The 23,181-nt window shown below is 39.7% G+C and overlaps 1 protein-coding gene, 1 long non-coding RNA gene and 1 pseudogene across 7 annotated transcripts in view; 2 read left to right on the forward strand and 1 right to left on the reverse strand.

Annotated features, from left to right (window-relative positions):
• MTMR1 (myotubularin related protein 1) overlaps nucleotides 1–15,303 on the forward strand; it is a 72,378-nt gene extending 57,075 nt beyond the window's left edge. For all 5 annotated transcript variants that reach the window (XM_069063032.1, XM_069063034.1, XM_069063029.1 and 2 more), the window contains 2 exons: nucleotides 497–673; nucleotides 12,577–15,303. In XM_069063032.1, the coding sequence (XP_068919133.1) occupies nucleotides 497–673; nucleotides 12,577–12,741 (342 nt within the window). In that variant the 3' untranslated portion in view covers nucleotides 12,742–15,303. The remainder of the gene's footprint in view (nucleotides 1–496; nucleotides 674–12,576) is intronic.
• LOC138142102 (RNA-binding protein FUS pseudogene) lies at nucleotides 2,193–4,010 on the forward strand (annotated as a pseudogene).
• A 3,891-nt stretch (nucleotides 15,304–19,194) lies between the features above and the next one.
• LOC138142105 (uncharacterized) overlaps nucleotides 19,195–23,181 on the reverse strand; it is a 38,900-nt gene continuing 34,913 nt past the window's right edge. For both annotated transcript variants that reach the window (XR_011163351.1, XR_011163350.1), the window contains exon 5: nucleotides 19,195–20,643. This is a non-coding gene — a long non-coding RNA (uncharacterized lncRNA). The remainder of the gene's footprint in view (nucleotides 20,644–23,181) is intronic.

A 23,181-nucleotide genomic window follows, 5' to 3' on the forward strand; every position in this document is an offset into this window, starting at 1 on the left:
ATGTGTTCATACATGTTACTTGATATAATTACCCCGTGTGTGCTTGACAATATACGCAAACGGGCCCTACTGGCTGTTCCTTATAGCTGATATTCTATCTCTGTGCCCTTATACTACCTGGCCTTGCCTGAAATATATGTTCTTTTCTCACCTCCACCTCTTAAATCACTAGCTTTAATTGAAGGCTCAATTCTGGTACTACTTCCTATGTGATTTCTTTATTTCACCCTCTCCCTCTTTAAATTACTTCCTTAGTATAGACAACTTGTATTCCTCCTCCCTCTCTGCCCTCCATTAGAATGTAAGTTCCTTGAAGGCAGGGGATATTCTTTTTTCATCTTTTTATGCCCTTGTTAGCATGCTTTTGAATTGTTATATAATTATTAAAGGTGTTAATTTGTCATGTTCTAATCTCATTCAATAAAACTAGTAATAATTGTGCATATCATGAAAATGTTGAAGAGGAATTGATTTTTTTTTTCATTTATCTTTCCAGGGTGTGAATACAAAAACTATATCTTTATGGTCTTATATCAACAGCCAACTGGATGAGTTTTCAAATCCCTTCTATGTGAATTATGAAAACCATGTTTTGTATCCTGTTGCTAGTCTGAATCATTTGGAATTGTGGGTCAACTATTATGTCCGATGGAATCCACGAATGAGACCTCAGGTATTTGGGGTGGTTTGTTGATTTTTTAAAAACCATTTCTCTTCTTTCTCCAGTAAAAGGAGTATAAAAAAGAATGTATGATAAATATTGACATATAATGATGGTGAAAATCTGGTTCTCTTCTCTCATTTTTGAGTGATCTTTTATTTGTTCCATTAATCTTGACAAGGTATTCGTGATACATAAAAAGTCAACTTCATCTACTAATCTCAACATTGTTGTTTTCAGTAACTGTGAGTGCATTGTTCTTCATTAGTTTTTTGTTTTGTTTTGTTTTTTTGCTTGTTGGAAGACAGTTGGGGTTAAGCGACTTGCCTAAAGTCACACGGCTAGTGTGTGTGTGTGTGTGTGTGTGTGTGTGTGTGTGTGTGTGTGTGTGTAAGTGTCTGAGGTCAGATTTGAACCCAGGTTCTCCTGACTCCAGGACCAGCGCTCTATTCAATGTGCCACCCAGCCGCCCTCTTTGTTAGTTTTTTCAAAGTTACTGTACTTAGGTATTTAGATTTCGCCATTATTTCACCCAGGCCTTCTCTTCCTGTATAAGGGGTATAGAGCACATATTCATCACTTACTAGGTCCTGCACTTGAACCTTGATTTTCTCGCTTTGTATAATGCTGTCCACTAGAGGAGGTGAAGGCTGGGAGTAGAACAATACATAAAGCATTTGAGTACTTAAGATATGCATATCTGTATAAGAAAGGACAACATAAAAAGAAACAATTATATTTGAAATGTTTTTGCAGATTTCCATAAATAATTTGTAAATTTGGCAGTGTATTTGTGATTCATGAAACATGTTACTACTTGCCTTTAAGAAATAATGAAAGATGTTTCTTCCCTAATACAACTTAAAATTTGCCCCAGGGTAACAAATAAATTAAATAATGCTGAACTCAGAGATAAACAACCCTGGCAAGTATAGCTGTCCCAGTATGTCAATTTCTGGCTATTTGTCTACCGCCACCCTAGGGTCCTAATGCCCGCCTACAATCCATTCCCATGCTAAGACATATGTCCTGTGTTTTCTTGTTTCCTTCATTTGTGTGTGTGCACATGACCAAGAGGATCACAAATTGAATTCCTATTACCATTGCCTCTATAAACAAGCTAATTTCCTTACATCTTTCCCTTTACTTGGCCTTGGGCTTCCAAGATGTGGAAGATATATCAGTATCTTTTTGTTGTCATTGTCATTTATGTCTTTTGGTATCTTTTATGACACTTGCACAGAATTCATTGTTGGTAATGTGTTGTAATCTAATTACTCTCACCATGCACCACTTATTGCCCTTTGGGTGACCCACAGTTTTGATCTTTTAGAGATTGTGCTGTCCTATTATTGGCAGACCTATAGCATTTCCACAGCAATACTGGTGTTTAAAGATGAACGTTTGGGGTGGCTAGGTGGCACAGTGAATAGAGCTCTGGCCCTGAAGTCATGAGACCTGAGTTCAAATCCGGCATCAGACACTTAACACAAAAACCAGCCATGTGGTCTTGGGCAAGTCACTTAACCCCAATTGCCATACCTTCCTCCCTCAAAAAAAAAAAAAGATGGAGTCCTCGAGGCGTCGGCGGTCGGCTGCCTTCTATTTTGTGTTGCTCGGCAGCCAGTGTGCGCGTGCGCGGACATGGCCTCCAACAAGTACACTCAGCAGGCCACACAAAGCTATGGGGCTTACCCTACCCAGCCTGGACAAGGCTATTCCCAACAGAGCAGTCAGCCCTATGGCCAACAGAGCTACAGTGGTTATGGCCAATCAGCTGATACCTCAGGCTATGGTCAGAGTAGCTATGGCTCCTCCTATGGACAACAGAGCACAAGCTATGGTACTCAGTCAGCTCCCCAAGGATATGGTTCTGCAAGTGGCTATGGCAACAGCCAGAGTTCCCAACCTTCTTATGGTCAGCAATCATCCTATCCTGGTTACAGCCAGCAGCCAGCCCCTAGCAGCACTTCAGGGGGCTATGGTAGCAGCTCTCAGAGCAGTAGCTATGGGCAGCCCCAAAGTGGGGGCTATGGTCAGCAGTCTGGCTATGGTGGACAACAAAGCTCCTATAGACAGCAACAAAGCTACAATCCACCTTAGGGATATGGCCAGCAGAACCAGTATAACGGCAGCAGTGGGGGCGGTGGAGGTAGTTATGGCCAAGATCAGTCATCTATGAGTAGTGGAAGTGGTGGCTATGGCAACCAGGACCAGAGTGGAGGTGGTAGCAGCAGCTATGGGGGTGGCCAGCAGGATCGAGGTGGAAGAGGACGGGGTGGCGGCAGCAGCAGGGGTGGCAGTGGCAGTGGTGGCTATGAGCCCCGAGGTCGTGGAGGTGGCCGTGGAGGCAGAGGTGGCATGGGTGACCATGGTGGCTTCAATAAATTTGGTGGGCCCAGGGACTAAAGATCACACCATGACTCTGAACAGGATAATTCTGATAATAATACCATCTTCGTCCAAGGCTTGGGTGAGAATGTTACCATTGAGTCTGTGGCAGATTACTTCAAGCAAATTGGCATTATTAAGACTAATAAGAAGACAGGGCAGCCTATGATCAACTTGTATACAGACAGAGAGACAGGAAAACTAAAAGGGAAGGCTACAGTATCATTTGATGATCCCCCCTCTGCCAAGGCAGCCATTGATTGGTTTGATGGCAAAGATTTTTCTGGAAACCCCATTAAGGTCTCCTTTGCTACTTGAAGAGCAGACTTTAACAGAGGAGGTGGCAATGGCCAAGGTGGCCGAGGGCGTGGAGGACCCATGGGCCGTGGAGGCTTTGGAGGTGGTGGCAGTGGTGGTGGTAGTCAAGGAGGATTCCCTAATGGAGGGGGTGGTGGTGGAGGGCAGCAGCGAGCTGGAGATTGGAAGCGTCCTAATCCCATATGTGAGAATATGAACTTTTCTTGGAGGAACGAGGGTAACCAGTGTAAGGCACTTAAACCTGATGGACCTGGAGGGGGCCCTGGAGGCTCTCATATGGGGGGTAATTTTGGAATTGATCGGAGAGGTGGCTATGACCGTGGAGGGGACTGTGGGGGATTCCGAGGGGGGCCGGGGTGGCAGGGACAGAGGTGGCTTTGGACCTGGCAAGATGGACTCAAGGGGTGAACACAGACAAGGCAGATGGGAGAGGCCGTATTAGCCTGGCTCAGGCATCTCTGGACCATCTTTTCTTCCAGACCCTACTGTTGGTCCCTTTCTTTTGCAACCTTCCCACCCAGTTCCCTATCCTTGTTTTGTGTCAGACTTTGTAATTGTAACCATGCCCCCAGCTCCCATTAAATGCCATTGTTTTAGTTATGAAAAAAAAAAAAAGATGAATGTTTGTTTAAAGGAGAATCTTAGGGTTATTGTTCACTTTCTTCCTCTCCACGTCTAGGCCCACTTAATTGTCCATCCATGATGTTTATCCAAGATATATGGATGGAAGACCAGCATTAAAGATTGCCTATATAGCTGTGTATCATTATTTGGCCAACAGGAATTTTTAATTTTTCCTCTACAGCTAAGTCAAATTCTTTTGAGTGATTATGAATCTTATTTGAGAGGCTTTGAGATATTCTGGGACTTGTTACAGCCAGCACAACATTGTCTACAAATGAGTTACCTCTGCTGTTTGGAGCGTATGCTCAACATCCTCCCTGACAGTAGCACGATCACAAAAATTATCTCTGTTGAATCCAGCAAGTAAACTTTAATTTTCTTACCATATACATGAAATACTTCATTAGTGAAGAGTGTTTAAGACTGCATTTTGATCTACTGAATCAAATGCTTTAAAAAAAAAAATTAAACAGTTAGGGTAGATCTTGTATTCTCTATATCAGGCCTGCACAACCTGTGTCCCGTGGGCCGTTTACACAGATTGAGGGCATGCCAAAGAATCTCGGGTGGCCCACAGAAAAGCAAGGATGTTTTCCTCTATGTTTTTTGCAGGCTACCTGAAATTCTTTGGCAGTCCATAGGTTGTGCAGGCCTTCTCTGTATCTTTTTTTTTTTTTTAACAAATGCTTTATTAGCTTCTAGTTTGCATCATTCCTTTCTGCAAGATTTTGAGTTACAAGTTTTTCCCCTACCCACCACCCCAAAATAGTGATCCCACTGGATATCCCCTCCTCCAGTCTACTCTCTCCCATATCTTCTCCCATCCCCCCTCCCACTTCCAGTAGGGCACGGTGGATCTCTGTGCCCCAGTGCCTGTATATCTTATTTCACAGTTAAATGTAAAATAATATTAATAATAGTGTGTGTGTGTGTGTGTGTGTGTGTGTGTGTATATATATATATGCACATATTTGATTTTAAAACTTTGAATTCCAGATTCATTCCCTTCCTCCCTTGTCACCCACCCTTACTGGGAAGATAACCAGTTCAGTATAGGTTGTACATGTGTAGCTAATGCAAAACATTTCCATAGTAGATACATTGTGGAAGACTGACCATATTTCCCTCCTTCCTATCCCACCTCCCACTTGTTCTGTTCTCTACTTTGATCCCATCCCTTTTCAAAAGTGGGTGCTCCCAACTTCCCTCCCCCCCCAGCCTGCCCTCCCTTCCATCACCCCCCTCTCATCCCCTTCCCACCCTACTAGGGTGAGCTCTATATCTTTTCAGTCAGTTGTATGACCACAAAAATATGGTAGAGTATTGTATATGAAATTCTTTCTGTTCCCTTCTCATATTTTCTTCAATAATCTCCTCTATACAAAGGGCTAATTATTCTGAGCTCTCCTAGCTCAGTAGACATTTGGGTTGGTAGCCATAGATACCCCATTGATTAACTTTTTTTGAATGTAGTATCTGTGGTATTTTGAGATCACTCTGTCTCTTCCCCCTCTGTTAACATCCTCCAAACTGCTGCTTTCTAGCACAGATTTGTTTTTGGTGTATATTAGGTACAGTTCAGATGTTTTTACTCTTCCCTTTTCTTTACTACCACGTCTACTTCTTATTGTAGTACCTTGAGAATCATGTGGCATAGCAAATAAAGTGCTGTGCTCAAAATTAAGAACTGGGTTCAAGTCTTGCCTCTTGACACATAAGGGCTATGAGGCCCTGGAAAAGTCCTGCATTAGTACAGAAGTTTGCTATACCATTGAAGGCATAGTTCCAGTCGGAACACTGCAGCATGTTGGAGTCCACGATGTTACAATCCAGTTGTGATGGGGCCAGTGTCACTGATGGAGAGACTGAGCTGGCAGATCTTTTCTCATTTTCATTTGTTGTCCTTCACACTAGATCTCTGAATGCTCTCGAGATGATCTGGCTTTATGCTAGTATTTCTGTCATCCACTTGTCATTGTTTTATAAGTCAATACTATTGAAAATGTTTCCCTGGCCTTCTACATAGGAACTTGAGTAAGTTTATATTTTGTCTTAAAATATAAAGCCAATGATGCCTCTGCTGCCACATCAGTTGTTTTTCAGTGGTTTCATTCATATTCTACTCTTTGTAACCCTGTTTGAGGTTTTCTCAGCAAAGATACTAAAGTGGTTTGTCATTTCCTTCTCCAGTTCATTTTACAGATGAGGAAACTAAGGCAAAGAGGGTGAAGTGATTTGCCCAAGGTCATATTTCTAGTAAATCTCTGGGGCCAGATTTGAATTCCAAACCCACACTCTAGCCACTGTGCCACCTAAATGCCATATTAGGATATGTAGCAAAAATCAAATGTTTACTGGCTGGAGGCACTTTCTAGGTTTCTCTTATTCTCACTGTGGCAATTAATGCCTTTACTTTTTTTTACTCTTTACTGGTTAAGCTTTCTTAAGAAATGGTTATAGTCTAATCAACTCCTTTATCCATTTCCCATTTTGTAATATCAATAGTTCTTACATTTAGTCAAAATTGTGACTATTTTAATTGGGCAGTATTCTTTCTTCTTTGATTTTTTTTTTGGAGGGGGGACGGTAGGGCAATTGGAGTTAAGTGACTTGTCCAAGGTCACACAGCTAGTTTTGTGTTAAGTGTCTGAGACCAGATCTGAACTCAGGTCCTCCCGACTCCAGGGCTGGTGCTCTATTCACTACACCACCTAGCCGCCCTTCTTCTTTGATCTTGATTTTGATTTCTGTGTTCTCACTAATCAGTGGTCTTGACTACACATAGCTGATTTTGAAAGAACTCACATTGGTAACCAGTGGTTTCTTGTCAATATGTTGTCAGTTTGTTTGGGGCGGGGGAGGAGATTTTATTCATTTTTCAAAATGTCCAGTGCCTCCTGATTTTCTTTAAGAAGGATTCATGATATGTAGATTTGAGTTTCCTATGTTGTCTACAAGCCCTTTGTTTCTTTTGTTGCTTAAACCTGACCCATATTTTTCATGATAGTCCCCTGTGCCCTCCTTTGCACTGAGTATCAAAGTATACATTGGGTAATAATTTGGACGTTCTTACTGAGTTCTTCAGATAATTTTTCCACTTATTCATCCTCAGTAACAGAGATTAGTATAAAAAGTATGCCCATCTCCATGGTGGTCTTTTTGCTTATACTTATTATGAGCATAATAAGATGTCCATGGGTCACGTGAAATATTTGTTGTTGCTTCTGTGTACTTGATAACATGAACTCCTATCAACTTTTATTTGTATCTCTGAGAGCCTGACCTTTTCTTCCCTTTAGGTACAACCTATTTATATCTTCTGGTTTCATTTATGTTGGCCCTTTTGATATTTTTCAGTTCTTACAGTAGTATTCCTATATATTATATATATGAAATAATATATTTATTGTTATAATAATTATTATATAATTCCTATATATTTCATATACATATGAAATAATATAATAACATATATAATTCCTCAGCCATTGGACAAGGATTTCACATTGAATTAGCCAAGCTAAATGTTGCTGCAGAAGAAGGGAGCTTTGCAGGACCAGGGGCCATTTTGTATTTTTCTTTAGTTCCCAAATTGCCAGCCTACTGGTAGTGTCACTTGGACATGTTAGAGTAGGGATTGATTTGGGGGTATGGGTTAGGTTAGGTGGTTGTGGAGGTCCTTTATAACTCTGGAATTCTATGAAATTAGGTGATCTTTCACATCACTAGTGCATAGCACAGTACCTTGTACAGAGAGACACTTGAATAGATGTGTTACACTGATTTTGGTTTTGCATATGCTTAACCTTAGAGTAGTTGAAAACCCATCATATCATACCCACTCCTACCTTTTTACTTATGTCTTTATTCTTAGCTCTTCCATTTTCTATTATGTGTAGAACTGTTTTGGTTCCAGGTCAATGGTATGGAAATTGACTTTCACTAGCCCTATGCTCTGTGTTTAAGAATGACAGAGTTCTTAGTCATATTAGGAAAGTTTTTAGAGATGTCAGCTAATGCTACCATTAGCTAATTCCATACTTAAGCCACAACAGATACAAGAGCTTCATTTTCAAGTTCTTTAGAAGAAAGGTACTATGAAAGGGAGTGACGATGAGAGTGTGTTACATACAGCGTGTCCCAGAAGTCTTAGAGCATGTTTAAGCTTTAATAGCATACAACTATACTAGCACTTTGGGGACCACCCTGTACCAAGAATACTTTGGTAAAAGTTTATAGAATCATAGGAAAGGCCCCTGTGACCAACTTGCCAAAGGTTATAATCACTCATTTATGCTACAAATTTTTAATTGCTGAATACCTAAAGTATGTGCAAAGCACTTTGCTAGACTCTTTGGAGGACAAAAGGTTGTTCAGTGGTTTCCACTGAAAAAACAAATATGATATAAACCTATAGAACAACATTAAGTGAGCCTGTTTTCTGAGAGTAATTGTCCTTGATCAGATTCAAATGAAAGGCAGCAACTCCTGGCTTCCCTTAAAAGTACTTTTTTGGCAACTCTTCACATTGACAGTTATGTTTAAAGTAGGCAGAAAGGAAGCAAGATGCCCTGGGACTGGCACAGAGAACTTGACTATCCAGAGGAAGGCAGCCAGGCAAGTAAATGGCCTTGATTGAGATCTTGTCATAAGGGGATCAGATGAAGAAATTGAAAATAGCCTGGAGAAAGAGAAGATGCAGAAGGACAGGGATAACTTTTTTCAAGTACTTGAAGAATTTCCATGTGAAAGTTGGGTAATCATTTGGAAGTTCTTACTAGGTTCTTCAGATAATTTTTCCACTTCTTTCTCCTGTGTAACAGATTGGCCCCCCGGAGTACAGAAGTAGGAACAGTGAGTGGATGTTGGCCTGATAGAAGGAAAGCTTCCTGTCAGTTCTAGCTGTCCATAAGGGGACATAGAGGAACTGCCCTCATGGTGGATGGCCACTTGTTTGTCAACTATGAGTTGAGCTGAGAAATTCTAAGATTCAAAGAAATGAATTGTCTTTTGCAGAACTTTTTTAGTTTTAAAGGTCTCCGTTTTCTGTTTCTTTTTGGAATATTTTTGATAACCATATAGTTGTATGGAAATTTTCATATACCATTCTGTGTCATGAATGTCACTAGTACTAAGCATGTATATGTGTGTGTATTTAAATCATGAGAGTGTGTGGCACAGTACCAGCCTCAAAACTAGGAAGACCTGAGTTCAAGTCCTATCCCTACCACATAGTGGTTATGGGTCCCAGAGCAAGTTATTTAACCTGTCAACACTCTAGGCAGCTCTCTAAGACCAGACATTGCAGATAAGATAGTTTCCTACACCAGTGAAATGACAGGTCCCTTAGTATGTTTGTCCCTCAGTATGTTTAACTGATTTTGTAGACAAGGCTGCATTCATTCCCTTGGGTTTTTTTTTTTAGTCTGCTGAAGGTAGATCACCTGTTGACAGAGCCAACTATTAGAATGGCCAGGAAGTATATTAGTATAAACTACATGAATTTTTAAAAGTTTTCTTTCTTCTTTTTGTATTTTTATATATATGCAAAGTTCAGTCAATAAGTTGTGTACATATATCATCAAAATAGTTTTAGAAACATGAACAAAACTTTAAAAAAAAACTGGAAAAACTACACATTCACACATGGTAATAAAGATATGAATCAACACTACAAACATACGTGACAAATGGTCATCCAGTCTTGGCTTGAAGACCTTTAGTGAGAGGTTAACCTACCTACTAGAGAAGTTTTCCTGACCTCATTATCTTTTTTTGACAGAGTGATGAGACTAATATTGTAATATTAGAGTAATATTAATCAGAGTAATATTGTAGATATCATTTACCTAGATTATAGAAAAGTGTTGGGTCTAAATTAAGTGTCTCATGCTATTTTTCCTAGAAAAGATGGAGAAAAGGGATTGATATAGTTTACATGTATTAATGATTTGGTATCAGCTTGAACATTAGTCTCCAGTGGAATGCCTCAGTGATCTTTGCTTGGCCCTGTGCTGTTTAACATTTTTAATGACTTGGATAAAGACTTGGAACAAAGCTGGGAAAGATAGCTAACGTTGGATGACAAAATGTCAGGATTCAGAAAGATCTTGACAAGCTAGAACACTGTTAAAATCCGATAAGATGAATTTTATTTGTCCAAAAATAGTCTTAAGCTTGTGTTTTAAAAAATCTAATTTGCAACCATAAGATGGGGAATGTATGGCTAAGTGGCCACAGCCCTAGGGCTACAGTGTAACACATGGGCTGCAAGCAAGAAAACTAAGGTGCTCTTAGGGTGCATTGAGAGGCTGAGTGTCCCAGACTAGGGAAGCAGCTGTCTTGTGATCCTCTGTCCCGGGCGGCACACAGCTGGAGTGCTGTATTCGTTCTGACACAGCATTTTAGGAAGGACGTTGATAAAGTGGAATCCATCCAGAGGAGGAGAGTCCCTAGGGTGAAGGGCCTCAAGGTTGGGCTGGAAGAGGAGTGATGTAAATAATAGATATCTTTTGCCTGGAGGAGAGAGGACTTGGGGGAACACTCCTTGAGTATCAGAAAGGTATCCTGTGGAAGAGGGAATTATGTTTGTTCTGTTTGGCCCCAGAGAGCAGAACAAGAGGAGGTGAAAAACTGGACAAAGCTACCTGGAGGCAGATTGAGAACAAATAAGAATTTCTGAGTACTTTCTATGTGCTGGGAACTCTACTAAGCCCTGGGGCTATAGATACAGAAATGGAGAGGTTCCAAGAGCTCACATACTAAAAAGAGAAGACACCAAATATAGGGGAGTGGTAGACCAGGGGTGACTGGGCAGGAGAGACACTGGGATGTTGAGGTAATCTAGGAGGCTCTCATTGGAGGCACCCTTCCCAGTGCAATGGTTCTGTTGATTACTATGTCCAAAGTCAGAGGAACAAAAATGTGGGGCAGAAAGTTGGGGAAAACATACATGGCAGTATAGGAGATAACAAGATGGTCTGGATAGACACAGGGCCTAGAAGTCTCAAGTAAAGGATGCTAGTCCGTGTTTGAGGCCTCTTCCAGTTCTAAGGTTCTGTGATTGTTTCCTTTTCTAGATATCTCTTTACTAACTCGTACAATATTTGCCAGAAATTCACTGTGTATGATGTCGTCATTCTCTTTCCCTTCCCTCTTCTCATCTAGGGGATATCTCTTTTATTATCCCCCACTTAGCCAGGATATCAACTCCCTGATACCCAATTTTTTCTGTCCTTGCCCATCCAAAGATAACTGCTTGGAAGAGAAAAGAGAAACTGAGAGTTGAGCAGCTTTGCCTCATCTTGAGACATTATCATGGCCAGACTATACTTTTATATTTACCATCCATTGTCTGTTCTTCTTTTGGTCTCTTTGTGTCTTTTAAAATTTCCTATTTCTCCACAAGCAACTTGTGCATCTGTCTAGGTCTTTAGATGACTCCTTGTCTTCCTCATCACAGTTGGTTCTAAGAGTATCATTTATCTTAAAGGCTTCCTATCCTAACTTTGCCTGTAAAATTTGAGGTCATGAGACCATCTAGTTTTTCTCTAAATGCCTGGAAGTGTGTTCTCCCAAAGTCTGAGTTACATGACTGGCTAGGCTCGGCTTTCCTTCCCTTCTCCCCTATCACATATAGGGATCTTGTTCACTCCTACTCAGTTCCCATTCTTTCCACACCAGTAACCAGTTGGTGAGAATCTGATCCGGACTAGACCGTCTTCTAATTGGTTCCTTCAGCTTTTGAAGGAAGAAATGTTCAAACTTAATCTAATTTACTGTCAAGCTATTGAAGCTTTTTTTTTTACTTAGTTACCATTCCATGTCTGCTGATACAACTAATATGTTTTGTCAATAAAATTACATATAAAAAAAGTTCTAAAATGTATAAGTAGATATATACGTATATTCCATTGAGTTTGAAGCATCATGTCTCATTTACATCACCTATGTTGTTGAATTTATGTTATACAGAGCAAGATAAATTGTCTTATTTTTCACCTTGCTTGTTTTTCTTTAAATATCCACAAATTCTGCTGTCACACACATGTGATCAAGAGAGCTAGAAATGAGGGCAAAAGCAAAGTTATCACAAAGTGTGCCCTGAATGTGCCCTATTACTGTTTCCATTATTGTGGCTATTTAGTGGGACTTTAAGTTTTGATAGCATTTAAAAAGAAAGAGAGGGGTGGCTAGGTAGAGCTGTGAATAGAACACCAGCCCAAGAGTCAGGAGGACTTGACACACTAGCCATGTGACTTTGGGCAACTCACTTAACCCCAATTCTCCTCCAAAAAGCAAAAAAAAAAAAAGTTATTTTTTTCCTCTGCTTTTATGTTTACTCAACCTTTTCTATTATTCGTATGGACAAACATTCCAAACTTTCATACAGCTCAACTTTCTGATTCTGGGAGACAAAGAATTCACTGGGCATATTTTAAAGTATATAAAGTAGAGGCCATTCTCTAATTGAGTCATGATGTTGGGTTAAAAAAAAATGTAGTTATGCCAGGATCTAGGTGATGTTAAATAATGTTCTCATAATGTCTAATAAACCTAAATTTGCTTCTATGACTCACCAGATGCCAATTCACCAGAATCTTAAGGAGCTGCTTGCCATAAGATCAGAGCTTCAGAAGAGGGTGGAAGATTTACAGCGGGAAGCTGCTACACGATCTATTTCATCGTCTTCAGATCGAGGGTCCTCATCTTCCCACTCAGTCACTCCAGTACATACATCTGTTTGATGTGGCATGTAAGCCAGGAATGCTTTTTAAAATGGGATTATCCATACATAGAACATACTAAGAGACTATCTTAGTATACTGTAAACTTGGTAACACCCACTCCCCCCAAAAGAGACAGTTGTGAAAAGGGGGTTTTGTAATTGTTAAGATAGAATGTTGTCTTTTTATATTTAGGCCAAGAGTTTCTTTACTCTCTAATGTGGTGTTTTCAATAATTGATCGTTTGTGTGGCTGTTTCGACATCTTTGCGGGGACTCTGTTTTGTGAGCAACCATGACTTAATTTAGAATCATGAACAATTTCTCAATCTTTAAAGGGATTCTGTCGATCAGACTGATTATATGAGAAAGCACTATGCCTTAGGCAGCTTTTGAGAAGCCAGTGCAAATGGATCATCATGCTTACATTGAAGGCAGCTTCAAGGTGTTTTCCTAAAGTGAATGCATTACAAACAAGACATTTTGTACCTAAAGATCATTTGTCAGCCACTTTAGTGATTTCTCTAGGTTACTTGATAAAACTTAAACCAACTTTGGAGTATTTTGTGTGGAAAGAAAAGACATTGTTATATTTGTGGTAAGAGGCTTCCTTGATGAAAGGAATAATCCTTGCCAAGTGACATGAAATTTTCTTTTTTAAGAGCCAATTCTTTTATGTTTTTTCACATTTAAAATGGGCATATTCACATTCCTTGTGAAGGGTGTCAGATGAATCTGTTGTATATGAAATTATTTTAGTTAAATATCTTAGTAATCTATGGTACATTTGGATCAGGTCCTCAAAAATTTATATATCAATAGCATAGAAGCACTTTAAGTCTTGCAATGTGCACACCAGTCTAGTATTATTTATTTGCATGAGTATCAATGGTTGTACAATGTTTCCTGCATTTCCAAACTGCTGAACATAAAAGACTTCATTAATTTTGTTTTTAATATTGTTTGATTGGATTCCTTTAAGTTGAAATTATTACTTTCTCAGTATATATTTTATATCAAATATTTCTAATTTTATTGGAATACATTTTCGCAAGTTTATTTCTACAATGGACATTTATTTCTACAATTGAAACTACATGTTGTCTTTAAAAAAAATCAGGCATAGATGCTGGGTGTAAAAAGTTTCTTTTCGTTTTTTCTTTTCAGCCACTAAAGCAACTTGTTTTAAAGCTACTCATTTCATTTATGGGAATTTTTCTGTGCACAGTTACCTCATGTAGCTCCATTTTCTGGCCTTGAGCTTCATGACTCAATCAGGGTTTCCATGAATGTAGTACTAATCAATTGATTGTATGTACTAGGTCTATAGCTCTTAATTCCATTACATGGTATATATTTTATAGCATTGACATTGTAGATTTCTACCACGTGCCAGAATATTAATACTTATTCATCATATCAAGTGAAATATAGATTAATGTACAGTACTCAGAAAACCAACCAACATCACCAATTTAGAACAAAAAGATAAGCCATCCTTTATCAAAAGGAAAACATCAACTGCCCTCAGGAGCCTCACTTACTGTACATTAACAATGATGTTATGGTGACCTCATTTTGAAAAATTTGCTTTTTTGAATGTTTACAATTAATTGAAAAATAGACATGTTTCAATAAGTTTCGAGCCCAGCCTTTAAATATAGGGTGTCCCAAAAGTCTTCCTATATGTATCTTAGATTTTCTGTTATATGAAGTTATTTTCTAGTGCCAGAGACATTTATAAGATCTAAAGAAAAAAGTATTCAAGGTAATTCGTTTGACAGTTTCAGTTCTGGTCTTAATTTTTACTATCTGGTAGATACCTGAATGAAAGGATAATCAGTGCTTGATTTCAACAAGCAAACATCAGTGTCCAGGATTAGTGGATAATTTCATTTGTAGGTAGATAATAAGAAAAATTGAGTTTTAAAATTGGTACCATGTTGTATTTACCTCATTTGATGGTCTTCTAGACTTAAAATTATGAGAATTTTTTTAAAATTCATTTTCCTTTTTCTTCCTGAAATTTAATGCAGTCATATAGCTACAGTAGTCCTGTTGTGTAGAGTAGGTTAAATGGCCCCTTGGATACATTTAATTGAATACATCAATTAACTAGATACAGTGGCCTTAATGGCCTGACTAGGTCACTGCCTCCGTCCTAGCCTCCTCCTGCAGCATGGACTAACTAACCACACTGTAAGGCCAGGGCATGAATTCTGAGCACATCCCAGCTCCAAGCTAACTGTCTAGGGCAGGAAATCACTTCTAGTGATCTGAAACAAGCACAACAGCTTTTTTTTTTTTTTGTGGGGGGGGTGGGGGGAATCCTATATCTAAAAGCATTTGAATTTTCATTTTGTTATAGAAGGGGTTACTTTTTTTCCATTTTATTTTTAGGTGTATGATAGTAAAAGAAAATTTGTAAAATTCAAGTTTTAAAATTGGTACCATGTTGCATTTGCCCCATCTGAAAGTTTCATTCTAATATTAAAATTGATACATGTTAACTTTGACGTTTTTCTTTATTTTAACTGTATTTTGGTTTTTATTTCTTTTGAGAGAAAATAAGAAAGTACTTGAATTATGTTTTTCTTGTGTGTTTTGACTGAAATTGACGGGTACAACTTTAACTGGTGTTTTATTTGTTTGGATTATTTTCAACTCCTGGTCCTTGTGACATTTCCCTGTTTGCTAAAACTAAATCAGGATCAGAGTTGTACTGCTTTATGTGTGCTGTTTATCTCCTGGTGAAATGATTCTCCAGAGAGTTCAGGCAATCTTTTCCCCACAAACTTTAGCTGCATATACTTCTTTTTTGAAAGGGATTTTTTATGGTCTCTTGCAAGTAGGGGAATCAGAAAAGCTCAGGGCCTTACTTCAGAAGCCTCTTAATGATAATGATGAAAGCATTTATACAGTGCCTTATTACTGTAAAGTGATCTACATTATCTCATTTTATTTTCCCAACAATCCTGGAAGATAGATGTTAAACACACAAACGTGTGCATATATATTCCTAAATTCTATATATATTCCTAAATTCCTAAAGGCCCCTGGAGATGGAGGAAAGCCAAGTCAACTGCCAGGAAAATAGTTGTTTTTAAGAGAATGGAAATATCAATACTGAAATATTTTTTGAGTATATGATTTAGTAGTGATGGAGGAAAATAATCATTTTTTAAAATTTGAGTTTTATCGTGTGTTAGACTTCATTTTTTACTGTAGTCCTAATCCCAATTGAATCCTCTCATATAAACTAAGGCAACTAAGCAAAACCAGGTACCCTCTGGCTACTTGCGCTCCTCCCTCCATCCTCCTCCTCCCATTGGGGGGGACCAAGACTGCTCTGCTCGTTCAAGATCTGTCACATTTAGTGAGAACTAAATTTACATGTGAATTGTGATCCTTGTATCCAAGTTTTCCTGGATGTACTTATTTTCACTTCATATCGGTTTCTTATACCTTTGCCCCTTCTCTGCACATTATATGACAGAACTGCACAGAGAGTTCTTGGGACTTATCCAGGATGGGACAAGGGCTCCCTGGCTTTTTAAATTCAGATTTTAATCTACTGCATCCAACTTCACCTCAAACTTTCCAGAGTGGCTGGACCAGTTGAAAAGTTTCATTAGCAGGGCCTTAGCGTTCTTGTCTTCTCATAACCATTTAATATTCTCGTAACCAAATCAATTCTTTCTTCTCTAAGCAGATTTTGCTCATATTGAATCTCTCCAACTCTCTTTACTGTGGCCACATTAATGGATGTGAGGTGAAATTTTAGAGTTGTTTTAATTTGCATTTCATTTAGTGACTTGCACCCTTTGCCCACATGTCCATTTATAGACAGTATGATATACTGGATAAAATGCGGTGGAGTCCAGAAGAACTGGGTTCAAGTTCAGCTTCTGACATTGTCTTTTAAAGATTTTAGCAAGTCATTTAACCTCCATGGTCTCAGGCAATTCCTTGAGACTTAGTTATGGGAGCGCCTAGGTGGCCCAATGAATAGAGCACCAGCCCTGAAGTCAGGAGGACCCGAGTTCAAATGTGATCTCAGACACTTTTAACACTATAGCCATGTGACCTTCGCAAGTCACTTAACCCCAATTGCCCTGCCTTCTCCCCTCCAAAAAGCAAAAGCAAAACAACAAAAAAAAGACAGTTATGGAATCAGATTCAATCACAGAGGCTTTTGCTTGGGAGTTCTCATGATGAGTGTGTGCTCACAATCAATAAATTGTATTATATTGCCACATTTGGAAATGCTTCATTCGTATCCTTTGGCCTTTTGAGGAATGCTTCTTAATTTTACATCTGTTAATTCCATGTGTATCTTGAATATCAGCAGTATCTGATGTAAAGATTTTCCCCCAATCTATATAGTTGATTATTCCTTGTCTCTTGCTCATATAAAAGCTTTATATTTCATTGCCTAAAATTTTCCTTTATGATTAATTCTACCCCTTGATTAAGTAAGAATTCTCACCCTTGGCATAGCTGTGAAGTCTCTTAATTTCTCCTATGATTGCGGCCTTTTATGTTTAGGTCAGGTGGAAGTTGGGGAAGGGCTGTTTTACAAAACCTACTATATTTCACAGCCCCAGATGCCCCTCCTCACAGCACTCAAGAAACCAAAAGGTGAGCTTACCTTTTTCTTAAAACATGATGGAATGTGTCTCCAGCTTTCCTCCTTCATCTAACTACTTTCTCCCTATACAAGTTGGTCCCCTCAGTTACCCCATAAAATACCCCCCACCCATCCACTGATTCAATGAGGGAATGAGTTTTCAACTATGACATACTAGGTTCTTCATCTTTCCAGGATCTTTTTCTACCCTAGGACATCCTGAGTTGATCTCACTGTTAACAAAATGCTCACCTGTTTGTGTGGATGGGGTGTATTTTTTTTTTTTTGAGGAATGTCTCAGATGCCTTTTTGTTGTAAGTCCATCTTCTTAAACTGATGATCTGACTCAAAGCTTTGTAGAATGTTTTCTTTGGAGGTGTAATCTAATCTCTTGCTCTTCAGAATACCACACACTAATCTTGACTTTTTTTATTTCTCAAAGATGAGAGCAGTACTAAACTGTTTGAATTGACTGCTGTCTCAAAATTGTATGGTGACACTAAAATTCTGAAGTGTCCCTTCATAATTTTAACTTGGGCTTTCAAGAGTTAACAATAAATAGTATTCCTCCCCCCTTATATGTTTCAGGATAATTTTCTTTTACTATTCCCTGCAGATGATATTGTGGCTGTTCCTTGGACCATGGAACCTGGAAGAAATGGGTGCCCTTTTTTTCCAGATGTGGAAATGTGCACACCAGAGAGGTTATGAGACTTGCCTAGAATCACACACAAACAGTAATGTGATAGTATGAGATTGGAACTCAGTTCCTGTGACTCCAAATACAGTACTTTTTCTTGAAGACATGAGATTTCTTCTGTCTCTAGTTTAGCTCCTTTCACATGAACTTGTATTTTTTAACCCTTCTGCCCTGTTTCCTTCCATAGCATTTTGTTTTAAATTTACTTGTTTAGCTTTTAAGTATCTTTCTGTTTTGGTGCCTCTACTGCTATGGAGATATTCTCCCCCTGTATATTCTTTTTTCAAACCATTCCTAGTTATTTGGGGGTTTTATTTGCTCTTGGGCTGCTATGGACTTTACTGTCTCTTTTTCTTCTTTGGTCTCCCCCCACAACTCCTATTGCAGTGAATTGAGCAACCTGTACTTTTGAATCTCCCCACACACACTTGTTCACTCTTTCTATCCCTGGGCTATAGGAGAAGACATTCTGTCCAAAGTGGAAGCCTGTGGGGCTTCTCCCCTTTCATCTTCTTGCTGCAATTTTAATTCCTGTATTTCTCATGCTGGAATTTGATTTTCAATTGGCCATCCCTTGAAATGTGATAGAATTTTCTTGTTAATCCATCTGGCCCCTGAGTGTTTTCTTTCTTTTCTGTCCTTATTTTCCATCTTAGTTTGTGTGTTTCCTATGGCTCCAGGATCATTTCAGCACCACTATCTAGCTTTCACCTTCCTCTCAAACTTCAGTTATCCATCACATGCCACTTGCTGCTTTATTTTTCCCCTCTTCCAAACGTACCAATTTCTGGTGAGAGTATCCCTCTCTGTCCTTCATCCCAAGTTCACAATCTTGTCATCTCTGACTTTACCTTCACTTACCATTGGTTGACAAGTTGTCAGTTGTGTGGTTTCCCTACGCAGCACTATAACTGTCATCTTTGGACACCAAGACTTCTCTAGTCAGAAAAACGCTGAGGAATTAAATTTGTATTTTGATCCCTTACTTTTAATTATTAGGGTTTTGGGTGCCACTGCCATCATTGTCCATGAAAGACTAAAAGGGGATAGATTGCACCTTGGTCCAACCTGCACGGGCTGGTGCCTTGGCGGAGGGGGGAAATGGATGAGAGAACGCGCTAAAAAAAAGCCACCTTGAAGGAAAATTTCTTTAGAACTTGTTTCTGGGAGTTTATTTACACAGTATTCTTTAACACAGCTTTAATGCTAAGAAAGGACTTGCAAAGACATTTCTTACATGAGAATATTGGGGTTAGACTAGTTTAAAAACATTTACAGGAACGACTTACTTCTGTGGAAGTGTGGATATGCCAATCCAGGTAAGCATTACTTAGAACAACACTGAGAACAATGCAAACAGAATTAATTCTATTTCCCCTTTGAAATGTTTTTATCTTCTAAAATAGCTCTTGATGGTTCTGATTTAAGCTACTTTGTTCCTGTTCTGAATAGGTCTCAGATCTTGAGTGGCAAAGAACCCTTAGTGATTGTTTCAATTCTCCCATAGTGTAGAGAAGAAAACTGAAATATACTGACTCTTCCTCCAAGTCACAGTAGTAGGGAGGAACCCCAACAGGCCCTGGGGCCAGTGAGAGCACCAAATATCTTTCAACTTGACAGATTTTTACATCCTGCCCCTTGGACATGTGTTCAGGGCCTAGGACTGATGTCTTAACTACAAGCTTACACTAATACAGTTTTCTAAGTGATGGCCAAGACAGCCATTTCTTCTAGTTAATGTTCTCCCAATTAAAATGAACAACAATCCCCTCTTGCTGTGGAAGAAAAAAAAATGTGGTTTTTCTTCCTGAAAAGAAAACAAATCAGGAGGGGATTAAATCATGATTCTTCCACTGTCCACTAGGCCACACTGACTGTGTGCTGCCACAGGTGTTTTTAGTCATGCTATTTTACAAACATAAGCACATTCCCATATACTAACAGGTAATGTTATATTCATCACAAGCTATAACTAAGTAAATAAATAATGCTACAGACTTTTTCTAGAATTGATTTTTCTAGGGTGGGAAAGTCAAAACCATGGCCATTTCCCACTGAGAAAGCTGAGGAGGTCAGGCTGCACATGCTGAAGACTGCCCCCTCCAGTTTCAGGGGAAAAAAAGCACTATGATGTTTCTAACTCCTCAGTGACTCCTGGCTACCTAAGCTCCTTACCTTCTTTCAGTTTTACAGCAGCACAGGCCTGGCCTTCCTGCGGAGAAGTGCTAGCTCTGAGGACAAGGGAGCCCGTGGGCCCTGGGAGTATAATCTAGCTTCTCCTGGGTTTTCATCACCTTCAGGAAGGGCTGGGCCAGTTATATGAGCAAATTGCACTTTTGTGATCCCTAATTACTTTTAAATGTATTACCACTAAGTTTTTTCAGCTTGACAATAATCAAATCCTCTCCACCCAAAAAAAAGGTTATGCCATTAAGAAGCCAGTTATTACGTAGAGCTGGACAAATGCTTTCAATCCAAATTAAATAAGCAAAATTACAAGCATGTGAAATGCGTGTATGTGCTTTGGACTTAGATCTTGGGAGTTTCTTGGGAAGGTTTTTCTGCAGATTGGGTTTGTAATGCTGAATATTTAACTAGAAAAAGACCAGAAGAGAGAAGCAGTTAGGTTGAGGCTTTGTTAAAGAGAAGACATATGTAATATCTCTACTCTCTGTCCTTACTTACTCCCAATCATTCCTTCAACATACAGCCAATAACAGCAAGGAATTATATTAACTAAACTTAGAATTATTCATATTCTATAATGTCTGTTTTTGGATGAGAAAAGCATTTTTATATATTTGTACTATAAAAATTAAATTATAATTTTTTAGTGAAGCAAAAGAAGTGCTCTTTTCTGATCTATCCGCCCAAAATGAAATTCATAATTACTAGTACCTGCATATACATTTTTTTTGCCTTTTTTATTTTGGAGAGCAGTTGGGGTTAAGTGACTTGCCCAAAGTCACATGGTAGTGTTGTCTGAGGCCAGATTTGAACTCAGGTCTTCCTGACTCCAGGGCCGGTGCTCTATTCACTGCACCATCTAGTCATCCCAATGCATATAATTTTAATCCAAACAAATATAACATATATTAGACGTGTATGTTTAATTTTTATTTATTTACTGATGGGATATGCAATCAACAAAGTTTGTATATTACTGCTCGTTTGTCCTTCATTCTTGAGGAGGACCATGGCATCAGGGACATGATGACATGACTTGGATTCAAGTGAGGCAGGGCTGTGCAAGGTCACCAGCCTCACTTTCTCCTCCAGAGCCATCTTGGTCTAGTGGGCAGATATTCATCAAGAGGACTAGAGATGGTCCAGGATGCATTGGGAGACCCTGGCCCTGGTAGACTAAGGCATTTTCAGGTTCTCACTTAAGAGCAGGGTAACCACCATTCAGTGAGTAGGCCTCTGTAAGAAGTTAATCAAGGGATGGCCATGTTAATCAAAAAAGAAAAATAAAATCAAACTGGAAGGGGAAGACCATTAGGGTTGCCCCTCTAATTAAAAAAAAAAGTCACTCAACAAGTCCTATAATCTCCCTGATGTCATGGTCCTCTTAAAGGACAAACACAGCCCTAGAGGGAGTAGCTCTTTCCCCACCCCTGCCCCCTCCTTTCCTTTTCTCCTATGCCTCCTGACAGAGCCTCCCTTTCCCCTCTCCTGGGCCCCACTCTCCCCACCTCTGGACTGCTCACCTCTCCTTTCCCCTGGTATAGTCCTGCCTCCTCTCCTCTCCTCTCCTCTCCTCTGGTCTCGTTTCCCTCTCCTCTTGTCTTGTCACATTTCCTCTGGTCTGATCCCCTCTCCTCTGGTCTCTACTTCTCTCACACGGTCTAGTCTCCTTTCCTCTTCTCTCTAATCCTCTGGTCTGTGGTTTCTGCTCCTCTCCTCTCCTATTCTCCCCTCCTCTCTTCCTCACCCTCTCTCCTCCCCTCTTTTTTTAGAGGGTAGAGGAGGGGAGAGAGGAGAGGATGGAATAGAAGAGCGAGGGGAGGGGGGCGGGGAGAGCAGAAAAGCACTAAGACAGTACTTATAAAAATAGCTCTTCCATTCCTAACCTCTGAGAGGAACATCTACAATGCATATTCTCTCCTTGTTTTCCTTCCCTCCCACACCTCCCCTTCTCCTTCATCCTCTCTCCCCTCTTCTCTCTTCTCCTGAGAGAAGAAAGGAGAAGAGGGGAGATGGGGAGGGGAAAAGAGGAGAGGAAAACCAAGGACAGGAGATGAGATAAGAGATGGAAGAGAACAAGAGGGAAAGGTCTCCTCCCCTATCTTCTCCTCTCAGAGAAGACTTGAGGAGAGGAAAGGAGAGGAGAGGAGACCAGACCAGAGGAGTGGAAGGGGAGAGAGGACAGGAGAGCCTCTGACCTATAAAAGAAGACCTCTAACCCCTAAGAGAGTAGAACCTCCCTTCTCCTTCCTCCTCTCCCTTCTTATAGGAGAAGGGGAGAGGAGACCCTGTAACCTCTAGTCCCTAGGAGAGGAGACCCTCCCCTATCCCCTCTGATGGGGTGCTCAGGTACATATGCTTGAACCCCAGCTCCAAAATCACATCTCTCCCTACCCTCAAAACAGTCCCTAGCACTTTCTCTCCAGCTCAAGGGCAGCATGCCCTAGCAAAAAAATCTCTTCCTGATACCAGCTCCACCTATGGAATTTAGTAGTTTGTGACCCTCAAAGATAATTACTACTCAATGACATAGCATATAGATCCTAGACTTAGGCTATGTATATTCTGTTACGTTTATCTTGTCTAGTAAGATATGGATAGGGGCAGCCTGGGCATTTCTGTCAGCCCTGACTGCTAGTTGACTTAGTGATGGAAGTTTCAGTCCAAAAAGCACACCTCCATGTAGTGCCCCTTTGGGCTCTGTGAACTCTGGGTAAAATACCTGCACAGTAGATACTAAAAGTGCCCCTACCTTTAAGAACTGACCAATACTTAATCACTCCCTAATCCCACCCTGAATCACCTACTTAGCACATATGGCACATATTTTACTATAGTTTAACCTATATAAAATTTAACTGTACCCCTCTAAGGTCACAAGTTCTCAAAGAACTCTTGCCCACTGAAAAGCATAACAATAAATCTTTGCCACCTTGACTTAAAGA

Source organism: Petaurus breviceps, unplaced genomic scaffold, assembly GCF_028583685.1.
Source record: "Petaurus breviceps papuanus isolate PSGF00001 unplaced genomic scaffold, PetGlider_PUasm1.0 90535, whole genome shotgun sequence".
NCBI classification, from domain to species: Eukaryota; Metazoa; Chordata; class Mammalia; order Diprotodontia; family Petauridae; genus Petaurus; species Petaurus breviceps.